General features: G+C 50.3%; 1 protein-coding gene across 3 annotated transcripts in view; it reads left to right on the top strand.

Annotated features, from left to right (window-relative positions):
• Positions 1–21,899, top strand: part of KIAA0586 (KIAA0586 ortholog) — a 92,999-nt gene that overhangs the window by 31,812 nt on the left and 39,288 nt on the right. For 2 of the 3 annotated variants that reach the window (XM_044436314.1, XM_044436311.1), the window contains exons 20-30: positions 999–1,082; positions 1,828–1,911; positions 7,192–7,391; positions 12,005–12,123; positions 13,683–13,873; positions 15,045–15,198; positions 17,020–17,245; positions 17,717–17,967; positions 18,662–18,738; positions 20,207–20,341; positions 21,282–21,456. In XM_044436314.1, the coding sequence (XP_044292249.1) occupies positions 999–1,082; positions 1,828–1,911; positions 7,192–7,391; positions 12,005–12,123; positions 13,683–13,873; positions 15,045–15,198; positions 17,020–17,245; positions 17,717–17,967; positions 18,662–18,738; positions 20,207–20,341; positions 21,282–21,456 (1,696 nt within the window). The remainder of the gene's footprint in view (positions 1–998; positions 1,083–1,827; positions 1,912–7,191; positions 7,392–12,004; positions 12,124–13,682; positions 13,874–15,044; positions 15,199–17,019; positions 17,246–17,716; positions 17,968–18,661; positions 18,739–20,206; positions 20,342–21,281; positions 21,457–21,899) is intronic. The other variant, XM_044436313.1, reaches the window with a different exon arrangement.

Here is a 21,899-nt window from a genome sequence, read left to right as displayed (position 1 = left end):
GTGCCTGTCGTCATCCTGCTGAACTGTCATCCAGTTTCTGACACACTGGAATGGTTTTACTGTTAGCACTTGCTAGCGGTTTGTTAAAGTCAGTGTCTCATTCACACCGGCTAGACCTCTTCTCTTTCCAGCAGTTGGCAGACCGTTCTCTGAATGGTTCTAGCTCCTCCTCTTGAGTGGGAATAGAAGTAGTTGCTGGTTCGATGAAAAGGTAGTTGGAGGATTTCTGCTTTCAGATTCTCTTTTTCCATGAAATGCAGGCCTGCTCAGGAGATGGTCTTCCAGGGAGTATTTCCAGCTGCAATATTCTTTATAGAGGCTACTGTCCGGCTCATAATATTTAGTTACTGTTGTAATATTGATCAGTAATTTAATATTTATTAAAGCCTGTAGGGTGGTTGGAATGTTGGACCGGGATTCAAGAGATCTGGGTTCTAGTCCCTGCTCATCCGTGACCATCCTGCTTATCACCCTGGGCCAGCCACTTACTCTCAGTCTGACCTACCTCACAGGGTTGTTATGAAGATAAATGGCGAATAGGAGGCATATGCAAACAGCTTTGAGCTTCTGCAGAGCAGCTTCTTCCTTTTCGACCAGAGGCGTAGTGGAGCCAGGTCTGGCAGGATCCAAGTGCCAGGATGGTTTGATTAGCAAGGTTAACATCATCATCTCCACTCCCTCCAATGCCACTGTTTCCCTTGTGTTCAGGTGCAGTCCTCCCAGAGGCTGAGCGAAAACGGATTTCCCCAGCAGCTCAGCGTATTACTGCAATGCTATGATTTGCTGTGGGTTGGTATGGAATAGGCAATTAAGACCCATTTGCTTGGCTGAGTACCTGTCCCTGGAAGAGGCAAAATGGCCAAACTTGTTTAATGTGAATCTTTGCATCTCCTGGGGGCTGTGCAGACTAATCTGATGAGCATCTCCACTATACCACTACTCTTGACCCTTCCGAATTGGAGAAATGAGTTTAAGACAGTGAGCTCTTTTCTTTCCAGGTGTTGCCCAACGTTGACATTGACAGCATTTCAAGCTGCAGCACAAGTGTAAGCCAGATTCCTGCACCATCTCTTCCTGCAAAGGCAGGTATCTCAATTCACTTCTGTTGGTTGCTGACACATACGTGCTGAATTAGTACCAAGTCGTGTCCTGGTGGGCTTCCTTGACCAGAGAGAAGGAAGGTGTTTGTTGGGGGAAAGAATGTCACAGAAAGGGATGCTTTGCATATGACTAATTGCTTACAAGGAGAAACAATTCTTTATAGTTTTTAAGGCCCACCGAATACCATATGCCTTATTTTTGAGCCTCGGACCCATGAAATCCTTTGCCTCTTGACTCAAAATCTGGCACCGCTGCCCAAATCCCATATCTTTTTACACTGTGTTTAGTGCCGCTTAATGGAGAACACATCATACTGAACTCTGGGGGACTTTTCCGTAAGTAAATATACATGGGATTACACTGTTAGTGCCAAGTAAATGTGCATATAGGGTCGCATCTTGAAATTGCACAGACTGTATTCTTGCCGTTTGGTCTGCTTACGTCACTGCCCCTGGGGCACATCTCTGCCAGGGGAAGAGAGCCTTCCATGTGTCCGTCGTAGCAGTCCACAAAAACTTGTGCCGTAACCACAACCGTCTTAATCTCTGAGATGCCAAACAGCATCGGGTTGCCAGGTTTTTGCTGCCACATGTAAGGAAACTGAAACAGTGGATTGCTGAAGTTTCCACATCCCACTCACTTTCTGTGTAGCACGAGCACTGCATTAGGCTTTTTGCATGTTTACTGGAGCAATGTCTCAAGGCTACTTAAGTTATCCTTTTACAGACCTCTTCAGAAAGCCGCCACCTCCCAGATGAAGAACTGAAGCTTCCTGGTGCTGACTTAGTCGATGTTATTGATGTCAGTCAGGTAGGTTTGCCCATAGCCTCTCTCCTTCAGTGGAGAAAGGATCACCGTTCTTGATTAAAAGGTGGATACCAGGAAGGTACAATTTATCCATGCCAAATGATTTCTAAAGAAACAAACTCGCCAAGTTGCATTTGTAAAAATTCAGCCCTCACTATTGCAGTCACATTGATTTTGCTAGTTGGCCTGCATTTCACCTGAAGCTCCCTTAGAAAAACGCGCAACTGAAGCTCTCGCGGCAGCAACAGATGAGTGCAGCAAGCTGCATAAGTGGAAGGAGCGCCAGGAAGTCACCTGTGGCTTCTTATTTTCTTACTTCATTAGCAAACGCTTATATTGGAGGCCCTAACGAACTGTTTGCCAATGTAACTCAGGACTTCCACAAGCTGGCTGTTTTCCGCTGCTACCAGTCCACTTGAAGTGCTTTAAAACCTGCTGATAACCTGGCATTTATTTACTTTATTAAACTGATATTTTGGGCACGACAGAATAATATTTACTTGGGGAAGAAGGGTGTCAGAGGGGGGCTGTACCCACAGGGTGCCCAGGAGTCTGTTGGGTGCATTGTGGAAGCAAGCCACGCAGAGATCAAGTCTGCGAATGCTAGTGGGTCCCTTCTTTGCACTGGATTGTTCTCCTGCTAGGTGCACCAAGCCCACCGATGCACGCAGAAGTAGAATTCACCTGCAGGACAGGCGGCAGGCGGCATGTGCACCAGCCAGCCCTCTTAGCGTATCTGCAGTACGACGTGCAGCAGTCGGGCTCGCTGCCTGCCAGGCACTGTGTAAACACTCAGTGCAGATCAGCCCTGGGGCAGAGGAAGCAAGCCGGAGTCGGGTGCCCAGCCAGGAAAACACTGGTTCTCTAGACAAGTGCATTGGTGCCTCAAACTTGGAATGACCCTAAGTTCAGATGTTCCAGAGTTTGAACACTAAAATCCACATAAAATTGTATCCAAGTTCAAACATGCTTCTACGTTTGAACTGCACATGCAGTGAAAAATGTGGTCACTGTGGAAACATCATCCGTTGTGCGCCCAGGTTTTCGATCGTTCTCAGCGCCTTTTCAGTACATGCCTTTTCATTTGTTTTCAGTGTATTGAATATTGTTTAGGACTGGGAACAGATTAATTCACTTTCCATTATTTCTAATGGGGGAAATTGATTCAGACCTTGAACAATTCAGAGTACAAACAGCTTCCTGAAATGAATTAAGTTCAAAGTATGAGGCGCCACAGTATAATTTTGGTAGTTTGTGCTTTTTAAAACTGAATGTCCATGTTTATTTTCTTGTGCATCACTTCTAGAAAAAGCCCCCTTTGTGTTAACATTTATGAAACTTATATTGGCTAGTAACTCATATTGGTGATTGTCTAGACCACCTGTTAATGAAACAGTTTGGATAATCCTTGAATTTCAGCTGAAAACCTCTGCCCAGAGTATGGTCTGGAGGCACAGAAGGCATGTACCATGTAGAAGCTCAGCAGGCCTGGGGCTGGCCTGAGCTTGGAGGGGAGACCACCTGGGAAATGTATACACCCACCTTGAGTTCCACAAGGGGAGAAAGGTGGAATACAAATATAATAACGTAAAAACAAATATAGAAACAGAGTGAGTCAGAAGAGGCCTCCTGGGCCATCTAGTTTGCCCCCCGGCTCCAGCTGGCTCCGCTCACAACATGCCCACCATGTGCATGTCCAGCCTATCCTTGAACACCCGCACCGGTGGGGCCTCAGTCACCTCCCGTGGAAGCCCATTCCATACCCTCAGGTTCCTAACTGTCAGGAAGTGCTTCCTGGCATCTAAATAAATAATAAATAAATTTCATTACTGAAAAGACACCAGCTTGAGCAGCCGTCTTTGCAGGTGGCCCTTGCATCTGTCGTGGCTTTGGTGTTGATTTTTTGCAGTTTGCTTGCTTTTTTCCCCAGTCTAGAAAAATGATTGCAATATTCCCCACTCTGTTACATAGGCTGTAATCATGTCAGAAGCAAGGAATCGCCTCCTTAGGGAAAACATTTTCTCTTTGTTAAAAAGTAAAGAGAAACCACCTAGCCTTTTATTTCCAGCTTATGTGAAGAAAGCTTATGAACCAGCAATTAAAGAGAACAGAAGCACCATTTTTTAAGATGCAACCAAGTTTTTCCCCCTTGCCCCTTCTCCCATTTTCTCAGGAATTACTTTTATCCTGCATCCTTGGCAATTGTAGCTCTGTGTTCAACCACAAAGTCTTCAAAAGCATTCTAAGTCTAGCACATGTTTGGCTTTGGTTAGCTTCGACGATGAGCTGGAAGATGTGCAAGAGTCGACTTTAATCTGGAAGCATATATATTCTTACTATAAAGGGGAGAAACATTTAAGACATCAAAGGCAAAGCCTTTTAACAGCTTTGCTGGAAGCACAGGCACTCAAAGCGATGTCTCTGCGTTGTCTGGCGGGACGCTCACTTTTTGTTAGGCATCCTCTATGAGCTAAGAGTAGTATTAGCTGCCCCCACTGTTGAATACTCCCGGCGTGGTCAGGGCCCCTCCATAGCCCGGCTGCCGATGCTTTGGGCTCTCAGGAGTCACTGGCCTTGCCCCTGCTCGCTCTCACTGCTATTCAGCGCCACCGGCTGTGGCGACCCACGTGATTTCGCCTACAGGCCTCCGGGACGCCGCTGCACGTGGAATGCTGGCACTGCCAAAAGGGTCACGTGTGTCAGCACAGTTGCAGGAGATGACAGGGAGAGGATCACTGAGCAGGGGGCAGAGCAAACAGAGAGACAAGATGAATAACGTTCAAAATGCATTTGCAGGGAGTGTCAAAAAGCATTAGGGAAGAGGCAGCCGTGAAAGTGATACTGGGCCACGCCAGCCATCTCGGTTCAGCCCTCTGTGCCTCTCCTTGAACCCTTTAGAGCTGGTTGCGTCTAAATAGAAATGTCCAAGCAACTTCTCATTTGGTTAGCAAACTGTACTTCTGCCATCCAGTGAATTACAGGTATGAATTCTGATAGCCCGGTGGGGGAAAATGTTTGCCAACAGTTAGGTCTGTTGTTAAAAAAGAGCCTTTCCGGCACGCGGCCTTGATGTTAGGGCATGCCGTGTACTTTCCTCCGTGAGTGCAAGTGTGCTTAGTGTGCACCGAAGAAGTGTATCGGTTGCTCTGGCAGCCATCTTTTGAAACACTGAGAGTCTGCAAGGAACAGAATTGTGGAGAGGGGGCCTAAGTCTCGCGCAGTCCAGTCTGCTCACACAGATGGGCCTGGGCCTGGGCCTGAGTCTGAGGAGGCGGCGAAGGGGCTGAGGCGGGCAGGTGCTGTGGCAGTTCCGAGGCAACCTGGTGAAGATTCTCAAGCGGAGTGTGACCACCAGCCTGCCTTGGAAGAAGAGGGAGACGTTTCAGAGCTGGAGGGAGAGGAGGAGCAGGGGGAGCTGCTTGACCCAGTCAGGAGTCGGCAGGTGAAGCAAGCAGGCCAGTTGTGGAGTGGCTGGTGTTCCCACCATCTGGCCTCCAAGCAGCAAGGCCTACCCCGATGGCGGAATCGAAGCTTTCCTGAAAGGAAGGGGAAGAGGGGAAGTTTCTGCTTGAATTCGGCTCTTGCATGGGCAGATGCTTCTCCCACGTGTCAAGGAAAATGCTACTTTGATTTATACTGTTCCAGAACCTGTTCAGCTTTATTAAAAGAACTGGGCTTTTGAAATTTCATCAGCTGGAGAGGGAAAGAGGGAGGGGCAGACCTCTCATCCAGGATGGCGGACTTGAACTGGGGTGTCCTGGGCTCAGATATGATATCTGCAGTGGAGCCATGTTATGATCCCAGGCAAGCTGGCCACCCCCGATCTTGGCTTCCCAAGGGCCTTCTTTGTGGCCTTACTGTGTGGGCCTATTATGTAGTGCAGCATTTTTTGCTTCGTGGTTTTTGTGCAGCCACTTCCACGGCATCCACCCCTGTGTAGACGAGGCCTGGGGAGACTTGTAGAGACTGGAGGAGCTTGCTGGTGCTGCCTCTGAGTGGAGAAAGCCCATGCCCTGCATGGCTCCAGAGTTGGGACCGGAGGGAGGGAGGGGCCTCCCATGCACCCCTGAGCCATGTGCCAGTAGCGGGGGCTCCTTCCCAATCACTGGATTGTTTTCCCTCCCAAATGCTGCTCTGCACAGGCATATATCCCTTAGGTGTGACTGCACAGGCGACACACAGAACTAGTTCCAGACAAGCAGCCCTGAGCTTGAGGTTCAAGACAAGTTCTGCATCTAGGTGAGGAACAATCAAATGGCAGTGTGCACACAGCCTGATGAAAGCGCAGAATTTGAGCAGCAGCATCTGTGCCTGGGTTTCAGAGGGCTGCATGGCTCGTCTCACATGCTCGGGAGGGCTTTGATCGGTCCTCTCTCTCTGTTTAGCAAGAGCAGGGGTCCTCAGACTCTTTAAACGGGGCCAGTTCACTGTCCCTCAGACTGTTGGGGGCTGGACTATAGTTTGAAAAAAATAAGAATGAAGTCCTATAGACACTGAACATTAAAAATTAACATCAAAAATAAGGGAAGCATGTTTGCTCCCTTGGGCTGCAGCAGAAAACCAAGATGAGGTGGGGAAGAGCTGTTGGGCTTTTACAATTAGGCGCGTGCACCGGCTCTCCGCTCAGTTTCAAAGAATGCCTGTACCAGTTCAGGGCGTTTGGATTCGCTTGGAGATTGTTTTCTCTGAGTGAGTCCAAAAGCATTGAGGTGGGCTGGATCCAGCCTGCGGGTTGTAGTTTGAGGACCCATGAGCAAGAGCTTCCAAAGCCAGATGGCAAACCTCATTTCTGAAACTGGGCACTTTCAAAACTGGCTGCTGACAGAGCACAAGGGGTCTGCAGGTCACACAAAGTCAAACATCCCACTGGTCATGCCCGAAGCCACGCTTGTGCTCCTGCCCCCTTCCGTGTGTGTGTTGGCCCCCTTCTGTTTTTGTGATCACCCCGCTTCCAGGCCTAGGGTTTCCGCTGCCCCAAGGGACTCTCTCCACATGTAGCCTCAGGGTATGAAATTCTCAGGCACCTAGCAAAGACCTTAGGGCAGCTGGGAACCAGGTTAGGCAACAAACCGGGACCTGGTGGGGAAGAGAATCCGACTGTACCTGCTGTCAAGGCTACCTGTCGGGCATAGGCCACAGAGCCACCCACAGAGATGCAGCTGAGCTCTGTGAGGTGGGAGCGCTCTGTGTGCCGATTTGCATTTCCCCGCTGTTCTGTGAAGCAGAGGCGTCGTGAAAATGTGCTTGGCCAAGTTCTCACGAAATTGTCCCTGTTGCTATTAGGAAGAAGGAGGTGATGGAAGCGATGGAGCGCCAGACTTCCCAGAGCCAGTCCTAGAGTTCAGCAGACGAGGAGAAGCAGAGTCTCCCAAATATAACGGCCCTCCATTTCCGCCAGCAGCTCCTGCTCCTCAAGTCTCAGCAGACATCCTGGATGAGATTATAGAGAAGCGAGAGACTCTGGAGAACAAACTGGTTGGTTGGTGAGTCCCCCAGTCAGCGATTGTCGCACTTCACCCTCGCTTGGTAACACTTCTCGTTTCGTTCTTCCTGCCTCCCTCAGTGCACACAACATTTTGCAGCACGGCACACGCAAAACAGGAAGATCCTTGGCCTGAGGAGGTTGCAATCCAGTATAAGTTTTCTACACAGTGGATGCAACAGAGGCAGGGCGGGAGGAAAGGGGGAAGGCACAAGAAAGATGGAGAAGGCACGGATAAGCGCTTACTCCTAGTTTCAGATAGGCGTGCAGAATATTATTATTATTATTATTATTATAACATTTCTATGCCGCCCCTTGCCGAAACCTCGGGGCGGCTTACAACATGATAAAATACATTGAAATACAATAGTACATAATAAATTACCATTAAATATAACAATACAAAAAATACATTGATTTACAAATACAAAATTAAAATTATCAGTATAAAATAAAAATATAGGAGGAGAAAGAGAAGGAAGAAGAAGTTGCCCAGGCCAGATCATATGTTTTAACAATTGAAATGATGTTTAAATAAAAAGGTCTTTACCTGGCGCCGAAAAACCAGTAACGACGGTGCCAGGCGGACCTCTTTGGGGAGTGAATTCCATAGGTTGGGCGCCACCGCAGAGAAAGCCCTCCTCCGGGTACTTACTCTCCTAATTTCTTTCATGGAGGGTTCCCGGAGAAGGGACTCTCCCGCAGATCTCAAAGGGCGGTCGGGCATATACGGACGTAAGCGCTCGTTCAGGTAGCCAGGACCCAAGCTGTTTAGGGCTTTGTAGGTCATAATCAACACCTTGAATTGGGCCCGGGCTTCAATGGGAAGCCAGTGAAGCTGATGGAGGACTGGAGTCATGTGAGCATAACGCCCCGTCCCCGTCAGCAACCTGGCAGCTCTATTTTGCACCAATTGAAGTGTTCGGACTGTCTTCAGGGGAAGCCCCACATAAAGCGCGTTACAGAAGTCTAGGCGGGAAGTCACCAGCGCGTGTGTCACCGTCGCCAGGCAGTCGTATTCCAGGTAGGGGCGCAGCTGATTAATCAGCCGAAGCTGAAGGAAGGCGTTCCTCGCTACCGCTGTCACCTGAGCTTCCAAAGAAAGCTCCGGGTCGAGGAGTACTCCTAAGCTGCGGACCTTATCCCTAAGAGGGAGTGTTGCACCATTCAGGACCAGGTCAAATCCACCCTCTCCGAAACCCGATCCGCCAACCAACAGGACCTCCGTCTTGTCTGGGTTGAGTTTCAGTTTATTGGCCCTCATCCATTCCCTTACCTCGGCCAAGCACCGGTTCAGCACAGCCACTGCCTCACCTGGATTAGTGGAGAATGAGAGGTAAAGCTGGGTATCATCAGCGTATTGATGATTCCGCAGCCCACACCTCCTGATGACCTCTCCCAGCGGTTTCATATAGATGTTAAATAGCAGAGGGGATAGAATGGAGCCCTGTGGTACCCCATGGCATAGCTGCCATGACGTAGAGACATGGTCCCCCAGCACTACCTTCTGGAATCGACCGTCGAGATAGGAGCGGAACCACTGCAAAGCAGTGCCTCCAACCCCCAATCCCGCAAGTCTATCCAGAAGGATACCATGGTCGATGGTATCGAAAGCCGCCGAGAGGTCCAGAAGAACCAACAGGGATGTACTCCCCCTGTCCTTCTCCCTGCACAGGTCGTCGTACAGGGCGACCAAGGCAGATTCAGTACTGTACCCGGGTCTGAAGCCGGACTGAAAAGGATCCAGATAATCAGTTTCCTCCAAGAGTGCTTGGAGTTGTCCCGCCACCACTCGCTCCAGCACCTTGCCCAGAAACGGGATGTTGGCCACAGGTCTATAGTTAGTGGCCATCTCTGGATCCAGTGACGCTTTCTTCAGGACCGGTCGTATTACCGCCTCCTTTAAAGGGGCAGGCACTCGACCCTCCCTCAGAGAAGCGTTAACCACTTCCAAAATCCAGGTCCCAATCCCGTGCTTGGAGTTATTTATTAACCAAGACGGGCAAGGATCCAATAGGCACGTGGTGGGACGTACTCTTCCAAGCACCTTGTCCACATCATTGGGCCGCAATAATTGAAATTCCTCCAGTAATTTTGGACCAGACGGTGGCATTGGCGACTCCTCAGAGACCTCTGATTCATTAGTGGAGTCCAGCTCGTGACGAATCTGAGCGATTTTCTCCCTGAAATGCCTGGCAAAGTCGTCACAGCGGGCCTTTGAGGGTGGCATCGGATCTTCCTTAGGACCCGGGCGAACCAGGCCTTGCACCACTCGAAAAAGCTCCGCTGGACGGCATTGTGAGGAGGCAATGGAAGCGGAAAAAAACTTCTTTTTCGCCGCCTTCACCGCCACAGCATAGGCCTGATAGTGGGCTCTCAAGTGTGTTCGGTCAGATTCATCCCGTGATTTCCTCCACCTACGCTCTAGCCGTCTCCCAACTCGCTTCATCGCCCGTAATTCAGGTGTATACCAAGGGGAAGAGCGGACTCTGCCCGGTGGGAGAGGACGCTTAGGAGCGATCGTGTCCACAGCCCTGGTCATCTCTCCGTTCCACAGTTCGACCAGAGCCTCGACAGGAGCACCAGTCTTGTCAGCCGGAAATTCCCCCAGGGTCCCCAGGAATCCATCCGGATCCATCCGGCTCCGGGGGCGGGCCCATACAATCGGGTCCGCACTCTTATAGAGGGAGAGGCCGCTCTCGAGCACAAACCTCACCAGGAGGTGATCTGACCATGACAGGGGAGTCAAACATAAGTTCTTCACCCTCAGGTCATCCTCTACCTGCCCCGTCGTGAATACCAGGTCCAGAGTGTGTCCACGTTCATGGGTAGGGCCAGTGACGTGTTGAGACAGGCCCATGGCCGTCATAGAGGCCATGAAGTCCTGAGCCGCCCCGGTCAGTCCAGACTCGGCATGGAGATTGAAGTCCCCCAGGACCAACATCCTGGGGGTCCTCAACACCAGATCCGAGACGGTCTCTGTCAGCTCAGATAGGGAGACTGCTGGGCAGAAAGGTGCACGGTACACCAATAGAATCCCCAATCTGTCTCGTTCGCCCAACACCAAGTAGAGGCACTCCAGCCCTGGTCTCAAAGGGACTGGAAGACCCGTGAGAGAGATGGAGGCTCTGTAAACCAACGCGACTCCCCCTCCCCTCCCTTCTGGGCGTGAACAGTGTTGAACCAGATACCCGGGCGGGCACAACTGGGAGAGGGCAACATCCCCTCCCTCTCCCGCCCAGGTCTCCGTTATGCAAGCCAGGTCAGCCCCCTCATCCACAATCAAGTCATGGATGAGGGAAGATTTATTATTGATCGACCTGGCATTGAGCAGCAGCACCGTCAGACCCGAGGGGTGGTTGACAAGGCTACCTGGCGCCCTCTGGTTGGGGGCAGGATCAGAAGGAGGGACAGGTGTCAGCCATCTGTCCATCCTTCTTCTACGTGGACACGTTAAGCCCCTATTGTTGTAACGACCATTGCCCGTGACCACGCCAATAGCAGCCCCCGTGGGTTCCCCAGGATATATAAACGTCGACATGGCCAGGAATGACTCAAAGCACTAATTAAAGCAGGGTAAGATTATAAAGTAGGTCGGAGGAGGAGAAAAAGAACGATAAAAAGAAAAAAAAGAAAAAGGGGATCCTTCCTCTTCCCTGAGAATCAGCAGTAGGCAAGCCTATTTCAACAAGAGTCCATGGCCAGCCCAGCCCCCCTCTTGTCCCCCCGAACGGCACCCCAAACGGCGGCGACCCCTTTGGTCGCCGCCCTTCGGCCGCCGGCCCGAGGCCGCCGGCCCCGGCCGTTGCTGCGGCTTTGACTCCGCAGGGCGCCTCCGAGACCCGCCCCGTCGCGCACCGCGCGCGCCCGATCACCTGGGCTGGCGGGCGGCGCTCTCCGGCGCCGCGTGCGGCCGCGCTGGCCGGTGGAGCTGGCTGCCGTCGAGGTCGCAGCCGCGTGCGTCTGCCTGCATTCGCTTGCCCGGGAGCGGCGTGATGCTGGGGGTGGGTGGAAGCGTCTCTTGCAGCGCGGGGTCGGTGTTTCCTGCCTGGGGGGCCGTTCCCTCCTGGCCGTTGCCGCGGCTTTGACTCCGCAGGGCGCCTCCGAGACCCGCCCCGTCGCGCACCGCGCGCGCCCAATCACCTGGGCTGGCGGGCGGCGCTCTCCGGCGCCGCGTGCGGCCGCACTGGCCGGTGGAGCTGGCTGCCGTCGAGGTCGCAGCCGCGTGCGTCTGCCTGCATTCGCTTGCCCGGGAGCGGCGTGATAAGAATAAGGAGTCTTTGCAAAGGAATTGGCGTTCTGGGATTTGAAAGTGGAGCAGGGAGAGGCACCATGCAGGTAAAGCTGGCAGAGCCTTCCAGGCCATGTAGGAGAAGAGAAGCTGTCATTTCAGGGAGGATTCTGAGCTGCCTGTATAAAGAGCAGAGGTTGCCTCAGGCGGATACAGGCAGAAAGGCGGCTGAAGCCCCACGAGGGTGAGGGAAATCACACCTGACATGGGGGGACGGGGGGAGGAAGCTCATGAACGAAGTTCTTCAATTTCTCTGCTTGCTGTTACGGATGCTGACAGCATGATGGCACGTGGAGCACAAATGCAAATTGTGGTTTTGTTAGGGTGGAGCAAGAGGTAATGGCGCGAATCATCAGTGGGATGTATCCAGCCCAGAAAGAGGCAGTGCCCAACGCGAGCTCCTCGGAGAGTGAGGAGAGCCAGGCTGTGTCATCAGACATTGGTGAGCGAGAGCTGCTGTTTGTCTTTCTCCTTGTTCTCCCCAACCAGCTGGAGCAAAAGGGGTGCTTGCCTCGGAGGACTGAGCTGAGGGTGGAGGCTTGCACCAGCTCAGCCTGGCCCTGTTGGCACAAGAGCCAAGTGGCAACACAGGGCAGGACCTTTTCCTTCAGCCGAGAGCTGGGCCCCCCACTGCTGGCACGTGGCCCCCGGTGGGGTTATTTATTTTATTTATTTATTTAAAACATTTCTTTGCTGCCCCATTCGCCGAAGCCTCGGGGCGGCTCACAACATAAATTAAAATATAATACATTAAAAATATAAAACAAATTAACAATATAAAATAAGTTATCCATACCACATTCGCATCCCCTCCTGAAAATGGCCTCATCATGCGCTCACCCTGCAATTTTCAAAAGCCTCCAGTGGAAACGTTTAAAAATCTAAAGCAAGAACAGGGCCATTTTTTGGAAAGAAATCACTGTGTGAGTGAGGAGGGAATTTGCCCCTGCTCCCCAGCAACAATCCTGCCCTCCCATAGCACTGTTGGCTGCTGTATAGTTTCCCAGCAAGATTCAAAATGCTGGTGCTGAGCTCTGGGGCTATAAATTTTATTTATTTTTTATTTATTAAAACATTTCTTTGCTGCCCCTTGCCGAAGCCTCGGGGTGACTCACAGCACAAAATAAAATACAATAAAATACAAAAATAACAATATAAAATTAACAATATAAAATAAATAACAATATAAATGTTGTCGGGCTGTGGTACATCAGAAGTGGCACCCCGCTTTATAAACCTCTCCATCCCTAGATGGTCAAATGTTGGATTGCATGTACGCAGAGCGGGGGCTTCCCTGCAGTGGCCTCTTTGTTGTTCCACAGCCTCCCATATTCTCTGTTCCTTTGTGATGTGTAAAGCACACTAGTTGGCCCATCAGTAATGAATCTTCTAACCTCTCTGAGGCTTCACGTAAGCCCTCAGCCATGACAACATCTACTGGGAGTGAACTCCATAAGTGAATTATGCATTTTCTTAATAAGTGCTTTCAGAATAGATGCCCAGTAAAAATGGCTGGCAGTATATTTTGCAAAACACCGGGTTGTAGCGTTAAAAGGGAATATTAAATTATCTCGTCCCGGAATACATTATTTACCTATGGGGAAGCCGCTTTTACCCATGTGGAAAGTACCCATGCTTGCTTCTTCTTAAAACATGATCCAGTTTGTGTGCAAGAAATGTGAACATGTGGGGCTGCTTTTGCTTCATCAGCAGCTGGGTTGACGTCCAGAGGTGCCTAGCACAAACAGAAGGGCTGCTGAGCACGGGTGCATCTGTCTGTGAGCGCAGGCTTCCCCTTTCCACTGCACACACTCCAGCTGGGTCTCCGGATGCTTAGGAGGGGGTCCTGGGTGGGGGAGGGGAAGCACTGAGTGCGTCAAAGCTCAGGAAAGGCTGGGCAAGGTCTGTCTTGCAAGCAGGAGGTTAGCCGTGATTAAGAGCCCGTCCTTAGTGCCTACAAACCTAAACTGAGGTTCTGTGTGTGTTCCAATTTATCTTTAGTTGAAGTGGCAGGTACTGCAGGGCTCCAGTTGTTTGTCGATGCCGGTGTTCCCGTGGATTCAGAAATCATCAGACGTTTTGTGAATGAGGCGCTCGCCGAGACCGTTGCCGTCATGCTGGGTGACAGAGAAGACCCCAGAGCAGCCCCTGCTGCAGTTGCTCCTTCCACAGGGCCACCCTTGCTAGAAAAGGTGATGTATTTTTTCTGCTATTATCTATCTATCTATCTATCTATCTATCTATCTATCTATCTATCTATCTATCTAATCTATCATACTGTACCTTTTTTCCTTCCAAGGGACTTAAGGGGGCTTACATAATTCTCTTCCTCCTCTCAGTCTTCTCCTCTGAGAAGGCTGAGAGCCTGTGACTGGCCTAGAATCACCCAGTGAACTCCAGGGCTGAGTGGAAACTAGGACCCAGACTATCTGAGTCCCCACCCTGCACTCTCATTAAGGCTTTACTGTGTCCTTTCTGTGATCCTAAAGTTTTGTTTTCTGTGGTGGGTAGACAACTAAAGTTATCTACAAGTGCTGCCTGGTCTTTGCTCAACTGCAGATAAATTGGTAGAGACGGTACCCAGTACCTAAATCTTGTGCCAGTGCTTGGACTCCTGACCTGGGCACTGTAACCTCCCATCTCCAATGGGTGGGAACTAAGGGAGGAAGGACCATACCCTGCACATTCCTAGAGCCACTGGCTTGATTGCGGCTGTTTCTGCCAGGACTGAGTTTTACACTTCTACCTGTACTTTCTGTGTTGGACAATAGTGAGTTTGGCCATACACTTGCCCAGAAGAAATTGTTGCCTGCCCAGAACACATGGACATCCTTCTGGGCAGGTGTGTCTAACATACTAAATGTTAGATGTAGATCTCACTCCACTGTTGTTCCTTTCATGTAGAGAGTTTAAAAACCTAAAGTTTTTGAAAGAGGGAGCAGTTTTTGGAGAAACAGAAAGAGATTTTTTTTTTGTTTGTCCAAAAACTGCTCCCTCTCCTCAAAATGCAGTGTGCTTGAAATTAACAAAGGCTGGAGATTAGTGGCTGTTGCTTGCCCTTTTTTGCATGAAGCTATTGTAAGGAGAACAAATAAGAATAAATCTAATTAACCAGACCTCCTGCCTGCTAGAGACAGACTCTTCCAGTCTATAGCTGGCTTGAGTTCAAAGATTTGATCTGTCTTTGGTGATTTAAAAGTACTGAATCATGCCAGCTATTTGAAAGAGGAAATGCTTTGCTTCTTGAAAAGTTCTCTCTCGCGCGCTCAGTGAAATGTGGTGATTTTGAAAAAGGAGGGGAGCAGAATCTTTTGGAATAGTTTTACAAATTTCTTTGTATTTCCTTTGCTTTTCTTTTTTTAGGAAACTATATTATCTACTCCCCTGGTCACACCTGAAACTACTCCACCTCACTCACCGCCATGTCTGCAAGAACCGCTTCTAGTAAAAACCCCCGAGTCCTCCGGTGCAGAAACAGATGGAGATGCTGGTAAATGGCAGTTCACAATAGCAGCAGGTACCAAAGCAGGTTCTGAGATTAGAAAGGATCCAGATGTTTTGGCTTATAGCATTTCTAGGTCTAGCCAGCAGAGTTGATGCTGAGAAGATAGGAAATCTTGGCCAAGATCTGTGGAGGGCCACAAGCTGTTCACCCTGATCCCTTTGCTTTAACTCATGTCATATTTTTCTTTTCAGCCAGGACTTTCTTACTGGAAAGGCTCCTTTCGCTATTTTTATCCTCCGAAAGAGTCAGGCTACTCTGCTGCTGTAATTCTGCTGTTCAAAATTTCCTGTAGAAATTCTTTGTGCTTTGATATTTGGGGCTGGGATTCATCCCTGCCTCGTCTTATAGCAAGAATAGGACCTATCTGCAGATCCAAGAATGGTTTTTTCATGCTTCGTCCTCCTTTGCTGCCAGTCAACATTGTACCAGGCACTGCAATCAGGTAGCTGAAGAAGTGAGCTTAAGTTGGTTAACCCCTAATAATGCTGAATAGATCGCTGGTTAGCATCCAGACACTTTACACAAGGGGCCTCTTTCGAAGGGAGCAAGGAGTTCAGAGGCCAGCAGTACCGGCTCCTTCCACACACCTGCACGAACTGCAGGACTAGCCAAAGGCAGCTGAGCCTGCACATGGAACATCCGAAGTAACAGCAGCTCTCTGCATTCCCATCTGCATCCCTTCACCGCTTTTCACTTCCCTTTGCAAGCCAAGGCATCAGCCAGTGGGAGTGGGAGACACTGGGCTGTGCTGGGAGCATTCTTCCAGCGCTTCTGCCAGAATTTCTGGAAGTCATATACTGTCTTGGCTCACAACTGAAAGGCTTGGCTCCTAAGTCAAGTTAAAGAACTTAATGGAGCGGAGTTTCCTGTCCCCTCTTCCTCCCTGCCTCCACCTGGCTCCTCCACACCCCATAAAAGCCTCTCTTGATCAGTGTGGGCCAGAGCACCAGATGCTGCTCCAGGCAGGGCAGGACACTTTCCTTCTGCTAACGGGCTTACCTTCACTGAGCATCCAGGTGAAAGACTGCAATTTTATGCCTGTTTGTCTGGTCCTGAGCACCGTTGTGCTCACTGTGCAATGCATAATTAAGGGGGCATCCCTGGAATTGGACCAGGTGGAAAATCACAGGGAACTGTCGCCCACTGTGCCCAGATAGTTATCCATCCCTTTGCGGCATGCTGACCTTGTCATAAACATGCAACAAACATTGTACCATGTTTAAAATCTTTTATCAAATGTTCCTAGATTGCATCTTTTACCAAACAATTAGATCTCAACTTTTTTTGGCTCCAGAGGGCCCTCCAGGGTGGTTTACAGTGCACCAAATAAACCTGATCCCACTAGTAATAAAACACAGCACTCTGCAACAAACACAGTGATGCCATAGGAGGAGGAGGAAGAAAAATTGAGCCAAGCACAGAGTGAAGTGAATCTTGTGCCATTCCGTTCATCCACCAACATTCTTACCCTTTCCTTGTTTGGATATTAAAAATAATTTGAACATGAATTAACTGGAGAAGCAGCTGGGTATAAACCAGCTGGGGAATAAACTGCCTTGTGCCGACCAAGTAATTTCCAGGATTTTTTCTAAAGACATGTGGTAGCAGGTCTATACTTGTGCACACAAAGAGAGCAAATCTGCTTTATGCAACTTGAAAGTACGCAGGAAAGGAAACTGATCGTCATAACTTGATTTTGACATCCTGGTACTGCTTCACGTCGTGAGCAAGAGTTTCTAGGAAATAGTACGTCTTGTGTGCAGTACTTTAGCTTGACTTTGCGTTCTTTCTCCCCACCCCACCCCCTTTTGTGGTGGTTGTCAACACGTGTAGGATCAGGGGCAGCAGCTCCTAACCCGATGGACACGCCTGTGGCTACCCCTGTAGCAACACCACCCAGAGTAGCTACACCAAGCCCACCGGTATCTGAGCATCTCCCAGACAGAGGTGTGCTAGAAGGACGGATACCTCCAAATGCCTGGGGAGACACAGAGCTTCCTCTGGAAGAGGAAAAGCCCAGCCCGCCGAATGAGGAAGGAGGTTATCACCCCAGAGCAGTGTGAGTCCTTACAATTGCCCTAAACTGACTTTCGCATTTTCTTCCTCTGACCCAAGATGAAGTGCAATATAAGGCAGGCTTTTTGCTGAAATGAGGATGGCGTTTCTTCACCTGTGGTGGCTGGGCTGAAGAGGTGCGACTTAAGGGCAGCAGGTGGGGTTGATGGAGGAGCAAAGAAGCAGAAGGGCAGAGCGGGCAGGGCAGAGCGACGTGGCCCTGATCCAGCCAGGGCCTCTGTGCAAAACATTTCCTTATGTGGGAAACCAGAAAAGTGTACACACTCTCTTCTGGTATCCTTACATTAAATAATGTTCATCTCTGTTGCTTGTACTCTAAGCAGAAGTTGGGGGTCCTTCTTTTAAACAGTAATAGAGCTTTGCATTCTTTTTTTTCAATAATCAAAGGCTTTTTTAAAAGTCGGTGATAGGCGCCATCTCTTTTCAAGGTGCATTGTTATTTTTGTCATTTCAGCATAATGTCTGTGGCTCAGCATGAAGAACCTGACAGCTTGGTTTTGCCAGCCTCTCTGGAGCCTCCCAGGCCCCAGGATTCGCAGCCATTGGAACCCAGGGCTCCCTCTCCTTCTGTACGGACACCTAGTTCTGGCCCCTCAACAGAGGGAAGCAGCCCGACAGTCACGGAGACCGAGACAGAGACTGTCGACAGGGCAATCTCGGAAGGAGAAGTTCTGTGCAGTTACGGACAAGTGCTGGCTGCAGGAGGTGAATCGGTTTCTAGCCATCTGCCCTTCCTTTAGCATTCATTCTAAAATTATTTTGATGCTTCAAGAGAAAGTATAACACATCCCTGTGGTAATACAAGAGATTTAGTGAGTTGTATAAAAAATGGGTCAGGAACTGTTTTTCTAGAAACTACATCAAGATGTTTTTGCATCTTTAGACAGACTGATACGATAGAACACTGGGGTGGATCGTGGCACACTTCAAGTAGGAACATTAAGTTTTAATGTTCATGCTTCATTTTGAAAAAGTGAAGCCATGGCCGCTTGGCAGAGAGAAGCGCTTCCTGCACCCAGTGGTGCTTCCGTCTCGTCCTCCCCCGCCACTGTCGGCGTTGGAGCAGAGCGGTCGGCTTCGTTTGGCTTCATCACACTCACTCAGCCAGGAGCATTTATCTATGATGCGATGCCATGGCACAATCACGCACATGCTGTGATCCCTGATGGTCTGGGAACACGTGAAGGAAAGCGAAGAAGCTTCAAGTTGAAGCGGGGAGGGGTCATGTCACGCCAGAAGGCCCCGGCTGCACACTGTTGCATAACTCAGCGCATGGAGAACAGAAGCTAGGAAGAGAAAACTGCTGTTTCCCCCCATCCTTGGAAATATTTGTGGGTAAAAAGCAATAGCGCAGCCAAGCTACCCGCCGTGCGTAATTGTGTGTTCTTCATTATTCCAGCTTTAGCAGCAGAGGGATTCCCTTTTCCAAACCTCAACGACAGTTTGACCAGCACTCTTTTCGATGCCCATGAGATGGTAAGGCAATAATGTAACTGCACAGAAATTGTGAATGAGGCTTTCTTCTAGTTGGAGTGGCTGATTCAAAGTGTTTCAGTAATCCAAGCACTTTTGTTTAGATCACAAATTGAGAATAGCAGGTCTGAAATGCAAGAAATGCAAGAAGACCGATTTACCAAAAGAAGAAAAGTTTTCTAAAATGTTCTAAAATGGCAGGAAGGCAACCCACTTTGATTTTAAGTGCATGAAAGTTTCAGTAGGTGAGTCCAAGCTAAAAACCAGCAGCGACCCTTGTGAGGAGACCAGAGCAACCTTCAGTCTCTTAAGCTGGAACCGGCACTTCAGTTGCAATCAAATGTCCCATGACAACAGCATGGAAGAATTTGCCCCAGCTTGGTTAAGGCTTAGGGGTAGAGTCCCTGCGCACTGGGACATGTGAGGGCAGAGGTTCCCTCAGCCCATGAGCATGCTTTATAATGTGGCTTGCTCAAGGATGGGGAACTTTAGCCCACGAGGCCTCCAGTGATGCGCTGCCCTTGCCCCCGAAGGCTAGTGCAGAGACCCGGTGGGAGGCTGAGCGGCATCTGTTCATTCAGGTGCTTGCCCTGCCGCTAGTGGACAGGGCGTAGGGCAGCCAAAGCTGCTCCAGCTGTGTTTCTGGCTGGAGGATGTCTTTCCCCAGCTCACACTTCGGTGGGGAACCCAACTTGGCTGCATGCAGGCTCCCCCAGCTGGTTCCCCAACCAAAATGTTGGACACCAGAGTGCCCGCTGGCCTGGGACCAGGGAGCCTCAGGGACGGGCCCCACCCCGATGTCATCCAGCCTGCAGAGAGCTTGCTGGGAGACATTCCCTGCCCAGCTACCATTCCCTTCCCCTGCCCTCACTCTCAAGCTCAGCTTGTGGACCTGACACAAGACCTTTCAGTCCTTCCCGCCTGTTCAGTGCCCAGCTCTGATTGTGCCCTCCGTTCCGGGTGACACTCTACAAACTTAGTTCAGGCTGTTGAGGTCTTTTGGTGGCTGGCTGACTTGCTTCTAAGAGAAAAGGAGGGCCAGGAAGATGGCAGGAGACCCAGGGAGCGGGCAAAGGTGGCATTAGCTACTAGGACAGCTAGCCACGCACCCAGGAATTCAGACGGGTTTTTCCAGCCCTCCCTAGAGAAGCCGGAACCTTCTGCATGCAGAGCACTTGCGCTGCCCCTGAGCATTAACCCTTCCAAATTCAGCATAAGGTTGCTTCGTACATCCCTTACCATCTATCCCTCCAAGGATGCCCACATTAAAGCCACCTGACTCTCCGAGTATATGGAACCCTTTCCTGATCTGTAATAATGTGCTTTAGTGCCCCTCTATCACTAAGCGGATTTTCTGTTTTTACTAAGAAGCTGTTTCACCTGGAAGTCCCAGGGGTTGTGAAATGCGACAGGCTTTGGAATGAATGCCTTTCAAACAAACAAACCATACGCTCTGCTCTTCATCTTCTAGGATTATGATCCTCCTAGTGAAGGGCAGGTGTTGCGGCAACCCTGGAGAGGAAGCCACAAGGATCCAGTCCTCTCCTTCTTTGCAAAGCTAAACCAAGCACCGCTCGTTCCACAAGAACACATCTATCAGGCAGAGGTATTTCTATTTGGATAGAATAAGTGGATCGTGGCAGCGATTTCCTTCTGCCTGTGCCAGGTGGTAATGCCACTAAACGAACGGTTTCCTTTCGCCATCCAACCCAAGAGCTACAGCATCGCCACCTCTGGTGCTGCCAGGCCACACTGTTGAATGGGCCACCATTTCTCCCAGCTTGAGTGCAGGAGGATTCCTAGCCTGCCGTCTGAGCTTAGCACATCACTCAAGGTGGATCCCGTTACAACCCAGCAGCGGCAAGTTCCCGTCAAACAGATGTGCAGACCAGTCCCTCGTCTAAACGGGCAGAGCAAAAACCAGCTGGAATGAAATGGCTGGTGAAAACCAGCAAGGGAGGGGCCCCTCTGCGCTTTCTAGAGCAAGAAGCTCTGCAGTCCCAGGGCTGCCCGCTTGCTAGTTCATATCAGCTGTGCCCTTTCCTGTAGCAAAACCCAGAGAAGGACTTGTCCACCGGGTTTTAGGCCGTTCTTAATCCGAAGGCTGGTATAGGTGGAGGCAGTCCTTCGGCTGTCTTGGAGCAGAGGGTGCTAAAGGGGAACACCAGCCCTCCAGGGTCTTGTGAACTCAGAGGAGCCTCACCTTTCTACTTCTGTTGGGACGCTCCTTTTTTTCCATCCCCAGCCTGTGTCTGGAGGAAAAAAGGGGAAGCAACCATAGCCTTGTGGACATACCGGGGGACGTGGGGGGGGATGGGGGACACCAGCATCTTTACCTGGGGAGCTGGAGGGTGGTGCTCCCCCACCCCCTTCATCCTGGCTTCTCAGCGTGTTGCTGCTGGTCTGGGAATTAGATGGTTTGGGTATGAGTGGTGAGTACAGCTCCAGTTGCGGTCAGCGTGGGGCCCGTGGCGTGTGTGTGTGGGGGGGGGGCAAGGGGAATGCCGGTTCTTCTCCCAGACCTGTTTCTCTCCCTTTCTCTTTAGAACACCGATGAGGGCAGTGCTGGGGAGCTGAGTCAGGGGCAGAGGCCAAGGCTGACCAAAGCGGCAGAAGGCATTCTCCTGGGGCGTTCTCTTTACGTCGACCAGCCTGCTAGCCAAGCCTCAAAACCATCAGCCCTGCTTGTGCTATCACCAGGACAGTGTGGCAGAGTCTCAGGTGCTGGTTGACAATAAATAAATCTCCTTCCGCATTGCCCCAAGTAGAGCATAGCATTGCTTGAAAATGTTCCGCGCCACCAATTTGCATTGCAGAACCAAAGGTTTGAGCCAGCAACAAAATTGCTCCCTGTTAGCCCTGTGCACTAGGTTCTCGTGACCCCTAGTGTATAAAGGAATCATTAAGTCCTGGAGATCAGAGGAACTGAAAATTATATCAGCCTTAGCTGAGGCTGGCTTATAGAGAAGGCTGCCGCACGCGTGGTCAGGCCGGTAAATGCTAGTCAGTGGAATACAGGGTTGTGGGCTGCAGTATAATTCTGGCATTTGCACCTTGGTTTGCATGCTGAATTTCTTTTGCAGACTGGGCAGAAGCCCTTGGTGGTGCTCAGAGCCTCCTGGGAGGGTGCTTGGCTTTCTGGCTGAATGCCTGTTGGAGAACCA

Source organism: Varanus komodoensis, unplaced genomic scaffold, assembly GCF_004798865.1.
Source record: "Varanus komodoensis strain SLA01 unplaced genomic scaffold, ASM479886v1 scaffold3, whole genome shotgun sequence".
Taxonomy (NCBI): Eukaryota; Metazoa; Chordata; class Lepidosauria; order Squamata; family Varanidae; genus Varanus; species Varanus komodoensis.
Note: the sequence above shows the minus strand (reverse complement) of the source record. Positions and strands in the feature narration are given on the sequence as shown.